This window comes from Rhipicephalus microplus, unplaced genomic scaffold, assembly GCF_043290135.1.
Source record: "Rhipicephalus microplus isolate Deutch F79 unplaced genomic scaffold, USDA_Rmic scaffold_15, whole genome shotgun sequence".
Classification (NCBI taxonomy): Eukaryota; Metazoa; Arthropoda; class Arachnida; order Ixodida; family Ixodidae; genus Rhipicephalus; species Rhipicephalus microplus.
This window is the reverse complement of record NW_027464588.1, coordinates 25,709,924-25,726,977: the sequence shown is the minus strand read 5'-3', so window position 1 is coordinate 25,726,977 and position 17,054 is coordinate 25,709,924. Positions and strand designations below refer to the sequence as shown.

Here is a 17,054-nt window from a genome sequence, read left to right as displayed (position 1 = left end):
TATGCGTAGTTCATTGCTATCTTATGGTGTGAATATTGAAAATTAAAAAAAATTGATAGCCTCACGAACGTATCAGCACAGAGGAACATCATAATAATGCGCAGTTAAATAAATGAAATCACTCACCAATAACATTCATTATATTTTACTTTTGTTAGCCCAGTGAGAGACACGAAATGTATGTCAGTCAGCATTATATTTCAGAATGTTGTCAAAAAGTATGGGTCTATCACAGTATTGAAAAAAAAATCGACAAATTCAAGACACAGCGCAAACTTGTAAAACTTTTACGCTTTGGGGCTGCTTTTCATTGCCGGATTGTCAATTAGGAACTGCAAGACAGCACCGAAAGATGTGGTGCATGATCACACAGGTTTTGTAGATATTACAGCTAAAAATTGCTCGAACGTAAGCGGGAGAGAATATAACTAACATAACCTTCGGTATACACGCCTAACTGAATGTCACTTACAATTCGGTGTCAGCTATTGCAAACAAGCATGTTTTTTACATTTTTTTTGCTTTGTCTTGTAGTTATTCTTTGTAAACCACCGCTAATGCACGTGGTAAAGATTCTAGAACGGCATTTCGCAGCCCTTCAAATTTGTATATAGCGACAATGGTTTGCACGTGGTTCCAATGAGCACTGGAAAAGCGGGCTGTTTTGTTTCACTGCAGAATAACTTTTGGGCATAATGGTTAGACCGGAGAAGATTCAGTTCTTTCTTTGAGTGAAATATTATGGCGTTTGTCAGTTTATTACAAAAAGCCTATGATATGTAGCATGTTCTAGGAGACAAAGCACTTAGGTGAGCACATGCTTTGTTGCATTTTTCATCACTCTTACAATGTGGCCTGGTTGTTTTGTACTCGCATGACAAATATTCCAGTAGAATTCGGTGCACTGACACATTGACAAGGTATTAACGCAAAATTGGTCTGTGATTGATTTCAGGGTCCCCTTACACGGCCCACTTGTCCGAAGCCATTCTCCGGTTACAAGAAACAGGGGTCATCGCGCGTCTCAAGAAGCAATGGTGGATGGGACACTGCTCTCAGCAACGCGAAAAGGAAAGAGGTTCGTCTGCACTGTCCGATGTGCAGGACTCGTCGGAGGAGGCCAATGCACTGGGCGTATCCAATGTTGGAGGCGTCTTCCTCGTTCTTCTTGGAGGACTCGGTGTTTCCAGCGTGTGCGTCATCTTGGAATTCGTGTGGAAGACCCATCCTTCATCTAAAGCCAAGAAAAAGGCTTTAGAAAGGAGTTGTGATATTATGGAAGTAAGCGCAGCCATATTCCCTAACCTGTTACTGTTAGGCTGTAACTGTGATATCACATTTCCCAAAAGAATCTGAGATGTTCACCCTGGACGAGACCTAGATATATTAAAATTATCGCTAACCTGTGGAACCTATATGAGTTTTGTTTTTTATATTTCAGTTATTGACAATTTAAATGAGAGCAGAGAGATATAGAGATGAATTGTATAGAATGAATATTCCAAGTGCATGTCTCCCTTAGTGTTTGTATTTGTGCAAGAATTTTGTATTCATAATGAGGAACTTCGAGTTACGTGCACTTTTAATGATTCAGAAGCATCTCTTCTGGAAGCCTAAGACAGATTATCAAGTAAAATATTTATTTCCGCCATATAAATAAAGATGGTTATTTGAAGTTTGAAGTTCGTTGCTGCTGTCTCTCATACAGGAAAAGAAGAAACAGCTAAAGGTCCTGTTGCGCGAGAGGGGCTCTTATTTTTATGCGCATTCGGTGTACATTATATGCTTGCCGCCTCAAAATACTTGTCCTGTATGCACAAGCCAAGGGGTAATGCTGCCAAATGTTAGATAAGGCTGTACGGGGACCACCTTGATATATTTAGATGACTTCCATCACTGTCTAGTTAACCTCTTTTTTTAACACGGCCTTGGCCTTCTGCGCAGCTGTCCAAAAAAGAGTCGAAGACTTCGCTGGAGGTGCTCGAAACTGCTCAACAGGATCGCTCAATATCGGTGCTGCCGGCGACGACGCTTCAAGTGGACGTGGTAGACAACCGCGAGGCATCGGCGCATGCGCAGCAGAGGAGAACCGACGTTTCCTAGCAGTGCGGCGAGTCACCAGACGTTCTTGCCACGGCTACGCACAACCCCGAGGCATTCTGGTGACTCTCCGATATAACCCGTGTGCCGACATGGTGAACGCTGAAAAACAAACTCTAAAAACCCGCTGACTTCCACGACCAAGTGTTTGTGTCGCTGGTGCATGTGCCCCGCCTTTTTGAAGGACGGTGAAAAGTGTGAAACAATTGAGTGAACGTACGCTGACTCGCTTCCGCTCATCATGATGCGTCGTGATATGGGCGTCTTCTGAAGCCGTCGTCCGAAGCCCTGCCTTTTTTTTTAAACTGAACGTTTCGCCCTATGGCAGCAAATGACGTGAACGTGCATGCTAGATATAAGAAAGGAGGAGGGTGAAGATAAAGGCACTGCGTGGTGTAAGTCAAACGAGTCGAATAACTAATTACGTCTAAACATACAAGACAATGTGAAAACATAAACCAACAAGCAATGGTACTGTCTTACTTCGTCAAATATCAGGTGGCACATTTCCTTGCCAAAGGGAAACATTAAGCAAGCTTGCTGTTTCAATTGCTTCTATTCATGCAAGGAATAACAATTGCTTCTATTCATGCAAGGAATAACAAGTTGTGCACGGATGAAATTATGGTGAATCTCTTCACCACTTAAGAAAAGAAAGGCACGTAAGTCAGGCCTTCCCCTTTCATTTGTTCAACGAATATTTTAACTGTCTGATAGAAACAACCTTATATGCGTAATGGCTTCTTATGAATATATACAAAAGTTATGGCCGTCCTTAGCAAGTATTATTAAAGAATTTGGCAAACTGCATACAAAAGTCGTAGTTATTGTCTTTTGCCCGGAAGTAGCACAATGGGGGCTTTCAGAAAAGTTAAGTATAAAACAGCGTCAGGCACTTTGAAAAAAAAATGAGATTGACCAGCGTGTTAACTTGCACTGAATAAAGGAGCTGGTTAATCAAAATATCTATGGAAGGAGGGAAGGCCATACGATCATTTTTGTTAGTATAGCTGGGACAAATAAAATATTCATCTCTGCATTCATGGGGCGTGCTACGCTTGTCGCTAACGTAGGCTGCGTCATACATTTGAACCAACTCATTTAAAATGCCATTCTTTTATACCGCTGTCTGTCGAAGTATATAAAAAAAGTTGATATCAAAGTGGTCAGTGATTTGAAATGCCGTTTTCTACACTTCACCAAGGAAAGCCAAAATTTAATAAAATATGTAGCAGGCATTGAAGTGATAGAAGTAGAGATAAAAAATACGGGAAACAGCGAGATTGTTTGTCCAATAGCTTTCGCAATCGGCAAAAATGTGCAAAAATAACTCTGACCTGATGATTAAATTAAAAACACTTGTCCTAAACTCAGTCCAAGTTGGCACCCTACAGGTGCTCTTCTATCTAAAAAAAAACAAAAAAGCATTTTTATTTACGACGATTCTGAAGCTCTTTTCAAAGCTTGCTTCATCAATGTTGCAATGGGAGCATTCTCACGGGGTTCATAGAATATCATCCTGAACTGCAACTTGTAACGTACATTTTTTGTTAGGAGACTGATTTAAAAAGGAAACGAGTGGGGGTTGATATACAGGAGGACTATGAAGTGTATACTAATTCAAACAAAAATATATGTATCCACTAAATTAATCCTTAAGCTACACATCAAAAGTTTAGAGTTGATGTAACAATTTTTGTAATTCAAAAATTACGTTGTGCTAACCAAATGGTATCTCAGATGATGTGGCATATTAGACACATGGAAGATAAGGCGGAAAATTTTTGGAGAATCTTACCTGCACCTAAATATCAATGAGTTGCCACACCATGATCGAGGGAATATTTTTGGAGCCTAGTTCATGAAAACGATGATGCCTGCGTTAAAATATTCATGAGTGTAACATAGAAAACACGTGACTAATTTACGAAAGTGGTAATCAGGAGGCGAGAGATTTAAATAATCGCCTTGCTCCAACGCAATATCTTATCCAGAAGTTAGGAGAGTCAATTATTGCTTCCGCATATAATTGCTATATATTGGTGTCTGTTATCTGGTATTTAAATTTACCAAGTTACTCTGTGTTCACGTTTGCTTGTTGCACTGAGCAAATAGTGAGAAACAACCGCAAAAAAATAACTGTCACATTTCACAATTACCACACATACATATGATGGCCAAAACAATGCGCTGACTATGCTGCCCTTTTCTCTAGAATCACTCCGCTATATTTGCTGCCTGTGATTACTTTCCATCGGTGATTGTAGTGTGCCCAATGTTATGACACAACTGTCACTGCAAAAAAAAAAGTTTTTACCTGCCTGTTGTCACAGCGAGTGCTCTGTGAGTGTGAATTTTGAATGTTAACTGCCTAAATTTTATTGTATTTAGTCAGCTACATTGCGAGCCATGACATGCGTTATTTAACAGAAAAACTATCGAACAATTTATTTTTTCACGCATATATAGACGATTAACAGTGTGTAATATGTCCACCAGGTAAGGCGAAATGAGACTCGTATGTCTCCTAATGAGGCCTTCACCCCAGACGTGGAAGTCTCACAGAAAGACCAAAACCAATGAAAACTTGTGAATCTTAAACAAATATTAAACTGTTGATTACACAATATACAAAAAGGGCAGAAAAAAATAAATACTCTAATATGTGTATAAGGAAGCACTGCATACAAAATGTAATGGTAGAAGTAAGATTATCTGCATATGAAGCCCTTACGCTGTAAAACAAAATGTAGTTCAGAGCATTTTATGATGAACCATTCAAGAGGTATACGTTTTAAAAAAAGATGAGAAGTATTATTGCTTATTCTTTTTTTCCGAAAACGAGAAATAAATGAGTTTTTGGTGTCCACTTTGGTTATAGATGAGTAGGCATTACACAATGAAATTATTTATAATCTATAGTCTTATTACTGTATTGAGTCCTCGGTATTTAACAGCAAAAAGTAAATAATAGAGATCTGAGTTTTGCATTTCAGATAAATACAGAAGCGGTCAGACGCAATATTCAACGCCCAAATTTGTGGTTGATTGTGTGTTGATATGATAGACAGAATAATGGCAAATTATACATTTTTTTAGCAAACTGAGATGAAGAGAAACACCAAAATTTGAGTAATGCAAGACGCTGAATGAGAGCTCTACTCAGCTTAAATACCTAACATTTGAAACGGCTGCACTCTTGAACTACTGTTACTATTTTAAAGGTTTCCAGGTGGCTGCTATTTGTTGTCGCTAAATATAATGGCACCAAGTTTCGTGGGGGATTCGGAGAAGTGTGATATTTAGAAATTTGTAATAAACATGCCACAATGGCTTAATGCACAATATCTGTGTATTGTGTTTTTCCTTCGAGTCCCTGATTTGTTCTTTATAACGTTTGCATGTAGAAAATGCCAAAAAAGCCCTCAGATAGCAAACTGCAGATAGAACTATTTGTGCTCAACAATTAGCCACTGGTTTTCTAATGTGATGTCTGTTAATTAAGCTTAGCTTCTTTAAGCTGTGATGCGTAACCGTTTTTTGTCGCGAATATTTATTTTTATCCCTATTTTCAGCTGAATAATGCGCAGTCTACGTTAGCAAACTTGTACACTTGTAGCAACTGATGTTTCTCAAAAGAAAAAAAAAACAAAAGTGTCTGTGTGTAATCGTGCAGAAGTCAGAGGTGACCAGATAATAAAAAGCGACAGGGAGTCTCGATACGAAAAAAAGCAGCTCAGTCTTAGCGTAGTGTATCTAATTTTATCTGGAATAGCTGGGTAGCACTGAGCCACCTATGAGAAAATAGGCACTAGTTATTGATGATAACTAATTGGTTGAATTTGGCTGTTGCCACACTTATTAGGGGTCATACTAATCTGCGCAATGGATTAGAATTTTAATGTGGATGCTCGCATCCAAATTGACGCTTGGCGCGCACAATTCGCATGAGAATGGGTACTTGCCTAGGTATTGAAATTTCTCGATTAGAATAAACTGGCTAAAATTACATTAAAAGTGTAACAATAAACTCATAAAGTTGTGGAGGCGTTAGGGCCAGAACACTTTGTATTTGTTCGTTGCTGCAACCTTCTTGCCGAAGTAGATGGCTATATCTGACTGCTCTTCGCAGAGAGGGAAACAGACAAATATAATGAGGAAAGACAGCGATGTTAACCGGAAGATAAATAACCGCTTTGTTACACTCTCTGGAGACAGTGATCTGGAGAAATAGATAAATGCGAAGAGAACCATAATGAGGGAAGGTATGAGGTAAGTAGAAACATACTCACAAGTAAACTTCATAATCTTTCAGCAAGGCCAGTCCCACGCGAAAAACTTCACCAGTGCTTTTATCACCAATCACCTGATGTGTAAGGTATAAAGCAAACAATTCCACTGAAGTTCTTGTTTTGTGAAATATACATGTTTGACCACGGCTAATCAATAAGCCCAGACAGCGATAACAACACCACATACAATGGAACTTTGATAAGTGCGCAAAAATGAATAATAATAACAAACCAGTCTAAAAACGGAAAGATGGGAGCATGAAAAATATATTCCACGTTTTTTCGCCTTGTGTGTTTGTGGCATGCGCTTTCTAGTTTTGAGCATTTATCGTGAAGTCAATTAAATGAAACTACCAACCCTTCAAAAGTTACTAATGTCTCTCGTAAACAGGAATTTTAAATGAACAGCTCTACATATTACACTGGCACGTAGCAATATATTGCACGCTCATTTTCCTGGTTTATGTTTTTCCACCTCAGCACCATGAACATTGTTCCTAAAGCTTTAGAATATCAGGTAAATGAAACAAGAACAAATATATTGCCTTAGTATTCTGTCCTAAATATAGTAACAGCAGTGTACTTATTTAACAAACGAAACAAGGTGAGAAATCTTCGCAACTAAAGCGGACTCTTCTTTTGGTTTAGTGGAAATTGAAAATCACACTCTCGGCATGGTCGCACTCTGAAAGGTCCTAAAGAATTATTGTAGTCCACTTTACCAAACGTTTGAAAAATCGTAGCGAGAATGTACTGCACGTAAAGTCACAAATGTAAAAAGCAACACGCGTGACACTGTCACTGGGTGTTGACAGCGACGAAAAGAGCAGACTGAAGGTCAAAGATCAAACAGTATATTTGGCTGAACTTGTGGCTGTTGAACAAAAGTTCCGATTGCAGCAATACACTTTGGTGGTGATAGCGGTGAACGGAGCGTCCGCTGCCGATTAACTGAAAAGCTAAAACGCGCGTTGGCATCGATACATGTGTCATCGTATATTTCAGTGCTATCGATTGCGGGGAAGTAAGTTCCAGGAGAATCTGTAATGCTTCTCTTAGGGGTGTAATTACATGGAAAGGTTCTACGATTGCCCCGCCACGGTGGTCTAGTGGCTAAGGTACTCGGCTGCGTACCTGCAGGTCGCGGGATCAAATCCCGGCTGTGGCGGCTGCGTTTGCGATGGAGGCGGAAATGTTGTAGGCCCGTGTACTCAGATTTGGGTGCACGTTAAAGAACCCCAGGTGGTCAAAATTTCCGGAGCCCTCCACTACGGCGTCTCTCATAATCATATGGTGGTTTTGGGACGTTAAACCCCACAAATAAATCAATCAATCAAGGTTCTACGACTATCTTAGTGGTTCTTTTGTCAATGGGCATGGTTGTGCAAGGCAGCAAATACACGTGTAATAGCTGACCGATAAAAGAGCGAGGGATTTTGGGATGCACCGTCTGCTACCAGCTTCCGGTTCGAGAATTGTAGACGACGGTGAACCGCTTCGCCGCAAGCCTCAAATTATTCGCGATTCGCGTGTGTGGTCGCCCGTTTATCTTTGTCCTGTTCAGCCGTTGGCTGCTCCAACTCAAGCGTGAAAGGCAAACGCATGAATCGATTGCATGAAACGAAGAAAGAAAAAAAGAAGTGGGCAGCGGCTGTGAAGACAGCCACAGCGACAGGTAGCCTTTGAGTACGGAACGTTGAAGCCATAGTGTGTGGAAACAATTTTATCCCAGATTTGTGTGTATTCCGCACTAATAAAAAGCTTACGCATGAACTTGGTGCGAATAGTATATCGAGCGAAAATTTTCACGCAGGCATGCCTAGCAAAGATATGGGAACGCATGGGTGACATCTACCTGCCATACGAGATGAGCGCCGGCCAATTCACCCATATAAGTGACAAAATAGGCAAAAGCTTCATTCAACAGTGAGTTTACACGAATTGCTGGACTAGTGCATTTGCGTTTACCTTGGTGAAACTGTGCGCCAGGACGGCAGTCAAATGAAGTGCGTTAAACAAGCGCAGGGTTTCGATTATTTGGCGCCGTCTATGTCTGACTGTATTATTTATGCGCCGACGTGCCGTGCAGCTTGATCAAGATCAGCGTTTTAATAAGCATCTAGCTTCGACTAAGAAATGCATCTTAAAGCGCGGAGAAGGCGAGAAAAAGAAAGGATATCTCAATGCGCTCAATAAGTGCAACGCTTCATGCCGATCAACTGACGATGTCGGCCGAAGCAGCAATCCCGAAATGAACTCTTAGCACACTGCTACAGTCATCGCCATCCCGTAAGATCTTCAAAATAGTGATTTTTCATCTGCAATAACGTATCATACAATGAAAACTGTTTTCTGTATCGACTAATCTGCTAGCCAAACTGACAGTACCTCCGAGCAGCAAAAAAGCATTGATAATCATTTTAGGTCGATAAAAAAGTTCCCTTGCCGTTAAAGGCTTTCGTAGCTTGTCAACGTCACAGTCACGGTTATCAAAAACAAAAAAAAACAACTTCTAAAGCACTGACATCACACGGAGAAGTTTTTTTTTTTCACCGGAGTGGTACAAAGATGCCCGCCCGCCGCTGCTAACCCGCGTGGCGCGTCGAACCGGACGCCGTCATATACCACAGTTCCCTACGATCGCCCATATTACCGGTCACCTGTTCACCGATAATGAAACTTGGGAAAGGAGCGCGTCAATATGTTGTTTATTTTCTGCTTCACTGCGATAAAAACCTTTGATGGCTGGTCACGTTTAAGCTGCATTAGTTCTGATCAATCCACCTTCGCTTCCTGTCCAACCTTCCCAGCCGACGCATTCTCTTTCTAAACACTCACTTCGAATTAGGCCGGTGCGTTGTTTCTGGTCGTTATTCATAGCCGCATTTGACTCTCGTCACGCGAGTGTGAGCTTATCACGCGATGATGTCTGAGAGCGTGCGCATATTGGTCTATAACATCTAGCGCAGTTCTTTACCATCTTTATCGCGATACTATACTTATCTCTTGTGGCGCAAATGTTTTATACGCCTTGAGCCTCCGATAGTGCAGATGGCAGGTACATGATATACTTCTCCACAGTACTTCATGCGTGATGGAATTCACAACATCTCAAACTATACCACTTTAATCGGGGCAGTTCCTTTAAGGTGTCGTTTTTTTTTTTGCGTGTGAATCTCTCCACTTTTAGCTGTATGCGCTGTTACTAACATAAAAAATTTAAATGTTCGGGCGTGCCTTTCTGGGGCCCCATGCTCTCACTGCTTCAACTTACTGTGCCTGAATTCAATTTTGCTTCTGATACGTACTCCAGATGTATAGCTTACCTAAACAAGAATGCTGGAGTACTTTCGGTCTGGAATAATATTGCGTGTCGCAAGCCACGATGAAATATTGCACACAGTGGTAGAAGATAAGTAGAAAAAGACGTCACCTCGACCTTAGGCGTAAAGACTGTTCGCTGATCTCAAGAGAGTGCGTTTTGTCTGATGCACCAGTTTCTTCATTGTTTGGCAATGGTTTTCTGTGTTATTATTGTCATTGAACGTACATTCGGCCGCAGTTCCCATGTTTGGGCGATTAGTTTGAGGTGGCTCAAAAGAAAGTTCCTGCTTTATACAAGTACTATAGCCGAGAAAGCGAGTTGATTATTGTACGTTGTACCTAAACAGCTGCTCAAAATACTGAACCTAACACTCATCATGAGTATCGTGTGTTTAATTTTGGAATAGGAGCCCTTAAATATCTGAAGAGAACGCGAAGTGTATGAAACGGGATTATAATACTTTACTGCTTTTATTTAAAAGAGCACTGAATTTTGTTGAAGGGCGTTAGATAGAACTAGCTACTTTGATTTGGCACAGTATTAGTCATTATTGTGTTTCTCTATTGTGTATTGTTTCACATACTTCCAAATGAAAAAAAAAACAAATAGACATACGGGGTGAACTGCAGTGCGTTTCTTGTCTCGTTTAGGCTCGTGCAATAGAGACAAAGCTAATTTGATCCTCCTCTGCTATAGTTGCGCACGCTATACTACAGACTAGACAAGAAGTATTTATCGATTCATTTACTTTATTGGTTAATTGGTACCCCACAGGGCCATTATAAGGCATCGTGCAAACTTCGCGCACCTAGAACAAACATCAACATTTTCAATTATGTTTCCGGTGTAACGGCATATTTGGTGACTCAATGCACATTTTAATTTTATGGAGAGACGTGGCTTATTTTCCATCTTGAGCAGGAGTCTATTTAAAAGAACGCGTAATGCTAATATTGCAGAAGATTCAACAGACTGATTAATTTTAGCACCGTATTCTCATAAAGGTACTCACTCTCTCACAAGTTGCTAAAAATGTCACTGCTTATCTTGGGCTATTTAGCCACATCTAGAGTTCTTGCACAGCCACCATAATACTCTTCATTTTCCTTTTGTATCTACCAGCACGTGGAAATACGGCTGCTCAAATTTATTTAACGAAACTTCCTACCGTTAAATTCTTCATTGCGAATTTCATTTTATATTGTTGGTGGTGCATGCTACTTCATGTTTGTTTCTATGATCTCAGAGCTCAGTAATCGAGCAAAACGCCTACAAGTGTGTCATTGTAAGTATAGCGCTACAAAGGCGTCTTTTCGCAATCTTTTTTGTGCTTTGTTTCGCTACTTACGATGGTATCGTTGCACAAGCATGAACTTGTCTTACATTGTATAATCTCTTACGATTTCTTACAACTTACATGGCGTCAAAAGTGATACCCGATATATTTGCGAGTTGTCAAGGCTGATTGCATAAGCATTAGCTTGTAGGGCATTTGTCGCGTTATTCTTTGCTTCATTCTATTTTCTTTATAGAGTCTTTTTAGGGGCGAAGCTCCTTATGGCGTGGCTTGTGCGTTCCTCGTAGTACGTAACCAGCAGTGGCACATACCCGAAATAGTGGTATAACATTTTGACCTCCAAGGTGGTGCCGGTGAGAGACTTATTCTGTGCGTTGTTGAGCAATAAAAAATAGTGCTCAATGTACATGTCAATGGCTGTTAATGGGGAACAAGAGACAGGAGCATTCGGCTTTCAGTTAACGCGCAGTCTGCAACCACCATTAGCAGCCATTGGCATGTACATTGAGCACTATCTGACAAGAAATGGTTGTTACGTTATACTCGCTGGGTGTAACCTCCTTAGCTTTAGAAAGGTTTAGCGAGCGTTGAGCCGCAGTGCCATGAATACAATGAACTTGTATATACCATGAATGAACTCGAGGTGGTTAAAAATGGGAAGTAGATACGAAGCGCAAGCCGTAAGAAAGTAAAAGCCGAATTCTCCGCCTCTAATTTCCCATTAGCAGCCATTGGCATGTACATTGAGGACTATCTGACTGAAAAAGTTTGCTACGTCATACTCGCTGGGCGTAACCTCCTTGGTTTTAGAAAGGTTTAGCGAGCGTTGGGCCGCATAGCCATGAATACAGTGAACTAGTATATACCATGAACTCGAGGTGGTTAAAGGTGGGAAGTAAACCCGAAGCTCGAGCCGTAATAAAGTGTGCATGTGCCACCTCTTGTTTAGTCCTTGAAATGTCCGTTAGATGGCGGTGCTTCTATATGGAGAATGAAGCTTCCAGGTTTATTTTATGCGGACGATATCGTCTTATTTGCGAACAGTCGAGATGATATACAGCAGCTGGCGAATATATGCGGAAGGGAAGGTGAAGCTCTTGGACTAGGATTCAGTGTAACGAAGTGTGGATTGATGGTTTTCAATGATCCCTGTGATCAGACGGTGTCCATACAAGGCCAAGAAATACCGAGGGTAAGCGAATACAAGTACCTTGGAGTATGGGTAAATGAGAGTGATAGATACATGGAGGTACAGGAAAAAGCCTCGGCAGCAAAGGGAAAGAGGAATGCGGCAATAATGAAGCACAGAGCGTTGTGGGGATACAATAGGTATGAGGTGCTTCGAGGTCTGTGGAAGGGTGTAATGGTTCCAGGGCTTACTTTTGGGAACTCAGTGGTGTGCATGAGGGCAGAGGTGCAATCGGGAATGGATGTAAATCAAAGGACTGTGGGACGCCTCGCATTGGGTGCTCACGGGAAGACGACAAACGAGGCTGTAAAGGGCGATATGGGGTGGGCAGGTTTTGAGGCGAGGGAAGCGCAGAGCAAAATAAGGTTCGAAGAAAGGCTAAAAAATATGAAGGAGAGTAGATGGGCAGAGAAGGTGTTCCGTTATTTGTATAGGAAGAGCGTGGACACACAGTGGAGAAAAAGAACTAGAAGACTCACTAGTAAATATACGGCTGGTATTGTAAGCCATATGTCAACAAAGAGCGTTAAGGGAAAAGTCAGGGAGGCGGAGAGGATTTACTGGATGGCAGCTATGGAGAAAAAACCGGCTTTGAGTAACTACCGAAAGGGCAAAAATGAAATAAGGAGGGAGGCATTTTACGATAATTCAAGGGGAAGCGCTTTACTGTTTGAAGCGAGATCGGGTTGCCTTAGAACGCGTAGTTATAAAGCAAGATTCAGTAAAGAAGAGGAACAATGCACATGCTGCGGGAAAGATAAGGAAACGGCGGAGCATGTTCTGATTGAATGTGGAGATATCCACCCAGGTGTACGTTTGGGCACGAGCCTACAGGAAGCCTTGGGTTTTAGGGACAACAATGGAAAGCTGAACACACCCGCGATTGAAATAAGTAAGAGACGGTTAGAGTATTGGTGGCAGAAAATTAGAGAGAAAGGACAAAAATAAATATTGGAAAAATAAAATATGGACAGTGTGCCGTAAATGGCAGAGAACTTAAGCTGAAAATTTACCTTTTTTTCCATTAAGATAGAATTTATCGAAGTAGAGGCATTAGGCCAACATCAAAAAAGAAAAAAGGGGTTGTTTTTTTTTTCGAGCCTGGTGGCATACTTGTCACCACCCCGTTATAAAGGGGACGCTCATAGCATCCATCCATACATCCGAATATATGATGAAAAGATGCGAGATGGTGGTACTTGGAGTGCTGAATAGATGGACGAACGGACACACAGACAGATGCATGGAAGGACGCATGAACGGACGCAGGCGCGGATGCATGGATGAACGCAGGGACGGACGCACGAACAAACTAACGCACGGACGGGTGGATGGACGCATGGACGGTTACACATAAGTACGCAGGAACGGACGGAAGTAAGAACGAATGGACGGACGAATTCTTCGCCCCACTCTCCATCATTCACTCCGTGGATATGCTGCCATTTTTTTTACGCGCTGTTGCTGTAGGATCTGGGAGTTAAGAAACGAAGTAGGACAAATATCTCTAGAAACTACATTGTTCATACATTCAAGACCGGTCCACGAACAGCCTTGCCGCAGCAAAGAGAAATTGCACGAATAGCGCGAATAAAAAAGAAACAGTATATTGAGCATTTGTCCAATGACGTGGGCACACGTGCGCAGTATCGACCATAACTTTTTTCTTCTTTTTCTCCTTTCTCGACAAGAAGCAGCAACAGCTGAAAGCGCGGGTGAGTGCTTTTAGCCTTTTTCTTGACTAAACCAGCGGCAACTGGATTTGTCTCCCGTGTCATGGCGTCAATAGCCACCCCAGCACTCGGACGTGCGTTGCACGTGCTGTGGCGACACTTCGTCGCAGCGTTCTTTCAGTTGCCGTAGTGCCGCCGATCAGTGGTCTGTCATGAGGCGATGTCTCCAAACCACGTGTGCAAAACGTGCAGCAAACGAGAGGTGACAGGACGCAGAAATTGACACGTGTGCGATCGTTGCTTCAATTTTAGATGCGGAGCATCTAATACTCGAGGCTTGTAGTGCGGCGCCATCCGCAAGCTTCCTCCTCCTTCTTCCACCATCTGTGCATCCCTTCCTCCTCTACACACCGCGCGCGCTTCACTCCTCCACCATCTGTGCACCCCTCCTCCTCTACACACCGCGTTCGACATCTACAATTCTCCTGATTCTCCAGTGGACGCGCATGTGCCGTCGCGCTTCGAGAACATTCAACAGCTGACAGTGCATGCGCCGTCGCGCTGTATATATACTCAAGGTCGGCGCTCGCTCGCTCAGTTGCCGCTCGTCGGTTGGTTTGTACGGCGCGTCGACGTCCAAGGTCGCGGTGAAATGAATTCCAACGAATCCACAAACACAATGATCGACGTCCCTTCGACCAGCGCCGCCCTTTCACATACGTGTGTACGTGTTCACTCATTTAACACCCCCTCCTACAACCACGTTAACCAGTTTAGCCATCGACCCAAGTAAGTCGCAATTTAACACCCCATTTCACAACCACGTTAACCAATCTAGCCATCGACCCAAGTAAGTCGCACTTTAACACCCCGTTAACCAATTATATGCTCCGCATCCTCCTCAGTGTTCCCCCGAGGGAAGCTGCGGGCAATTTTTTTTGTTGTTGTTGTTGTTCGCACATTTAGATATATTGTTGTGGCTGGGGAATAGAATAAATAAAAAAGGCCACCAAGAGCTATGACGGGATTTCCCGGGTGGATTCCGTGTTCCGTGTTTTGCACGAAGTGGTTGCCTGAGACGTAGTACGCGTTCACTTGGTTCACGAGCTAGCACGAATGCAGGGGAAGCTATTACACCGAATTATAATGTAAATATGAGGAAACAGAAGTGGGTGAAAAGACACCTTCTCGTGAGCAGGAGGGACCATTTGTCAGCTGCCCCCTCGTAAAACGTTCGCGTGTTGCGTGACCCCAAACAGGCTCGAAAGAGTGTGCCACACTCGCCTCCATGGCTACTGGTGGAGCTGACTGACACTCTCACGTTTAAATTCACATATAAACCCAATGAAGTGGCTGAGGGATAGCGGCGGCGGTAGCTCAGTGGTAGAGCATCAAACGCGTCATTAGAAGGTCGCAGGTTATGATCCTGCCCACGGCGAGTTATTTTCTCACCCACTTTTTTTTATATTTACATTACAATTTGGTCTAAGATGTTCTCCTAGACTTTAGTTGGCATTATTGTCTGTTAGATTTCATTCATATTGTGTAAAAGCACGGAAACTTGAGCCCTATATATATATATATATATTCCTGCTCACGGCTGGTTATTTTTTCATCCACTTTTCTTTCTTCTTTCTTCTTCTTTACATTCTATTGGTTCTAATAACTTCCCCTGTAGATTCCTTGGCATTACTGTCTGTTAAAACACGGAAAACGAGCCCTTAGGTATACACTTCTTTCCCTTATATATATATATATATATATATATATATATATATATATATATATATATATATATATATATATATATATATAACGTATTCATATTGAGGTTTTCGGAGGTAAATCCCTGATATTACTGTTAATTTTATATTGCCACCCTTTTTGCGCATTATAGAACTCCTAATAAACAGCAATACTGGTTGTCTTGTTTCATAACTTCTTTAGTCCATTAGGATATTTGTTGTATATGAAAAACAGTGTGTTTATATTTTTGAGTTTTTTACATACTACTCGCTTTTTGCCCTTTTCTAGACCGCATTGATATCATTTCTTGCTACTCATTCTCCCAGGCCAACTCGTATCCCCACTTGCGTCATGAACTGACGCATGCTTCGGACCATTTTAGTGGCTATCAGGCACACTGACGACGGCAGACGCTGCGTCACAGTCACATAAACCATTCGCGCCCGGTCATGAACATCTGCCTTGGAAAGTTCTGTGCAAAAACCCAGCGTGAGGTTGCCTTGGATCGCTAGCCACCCGTTCTTTCTTGTTTGTGCAGAGAATTCTTGTTGATAGGGGTAAATACATGCAAGCCGAGATGAACGTGTTCACTCGCCTAGAAAGAAGGCAAGGACCGGTATGGTCACCTTTGCTGAAAGAGCCACAGGCAAAGTGTAAATGGCAAGACAACATGGCGGATTTCAAAATACAATATATGAAGCAGGCCTAAAGGAGGATTGGAGACTATCCAAACTTAAGCGGGAAAGTGTGGAAACTTACGTCAGTGGAAAAGTTGAAAGTTGTGCTTCAAGGTGTCTATAAGGAATATTGGCAAAGTCCTTTTCTTCTCAATGCACTAGGACATTCAACGCGAGCGTGAATTCGTTGTATAGAATATCAGTGAGGACTTTAACGCTAGTTGGAACGAAATACTACGGAACAGAATGTCAGAAACATTAATCCACACCATTTATTTAATAGTTATTCTATTCATAGCAGTGCTGTAGTTTGGGTGATTGGATCAACTCATTCAGAAATATACTTAGCAATAACACAAAAAGAGAAAAAGTAGGTAGAGAGAGGGAGTGTTTTTTTATAAACAAATTCTTACGAAAAAACTTCCCACATACACATACACCATATGCAAAAAGAAGTGCACAAAGAAAGAAAAAGTATCAAACCACGTTTTTGACAAATAAACAAGAATCTGAAGCCATTCCCGAGCAACCTGATTTAAAGTGCTCGTTTTGGTAGAGAAATTCAAAACAAAAAGAAGAAACAACTCGGTTCATCAATTGATCTCGCGGTTTCTGCCTTTTGGTGCTTCGAACTAGGAGAATCGCGATGGAGAACACAGCCTTCTGAATAAATTAAATACTGCATGCATAAGACCAAAAGCGTGGACCCAATGGTCTTTTTGAAACTTTACTTCCTTTCTCTGAGTGAGTACTTT

The 17,054-nt window shown here is 41.8% G+C and overlaps 1 protein-coding gene across 1 annotated transcript in view; it reads left to right on the top strand.

Annotated features, from left to right (window-relative positions):
- The window catches only part of LOC119173762 (glutamate receptor ionotropic, kainate 2), a 234,997-nt gene extending 229,552 nt beyond the window's left edge, over positions 1-5,445 (top strand). Inside the window, exons 14-15 of the mRNA XM_075883220.1 lie at positions 956-1,281; positions 1,945-5,445. Of these exons, the coding sequence (XP_075739335.1) occupies positions 956-1,281; positions 1,945-2,103 (485 nt within the window). The 3' untranslated portion in view covers positions 2,104-5,445. The remainder of the gene's footprint in view (positions 1-955; positions 1,282-1,944) is intronic.
- The last annotated feature ends 11,609 nt before the right edge of the window (positions 5,446-17,054 follow it).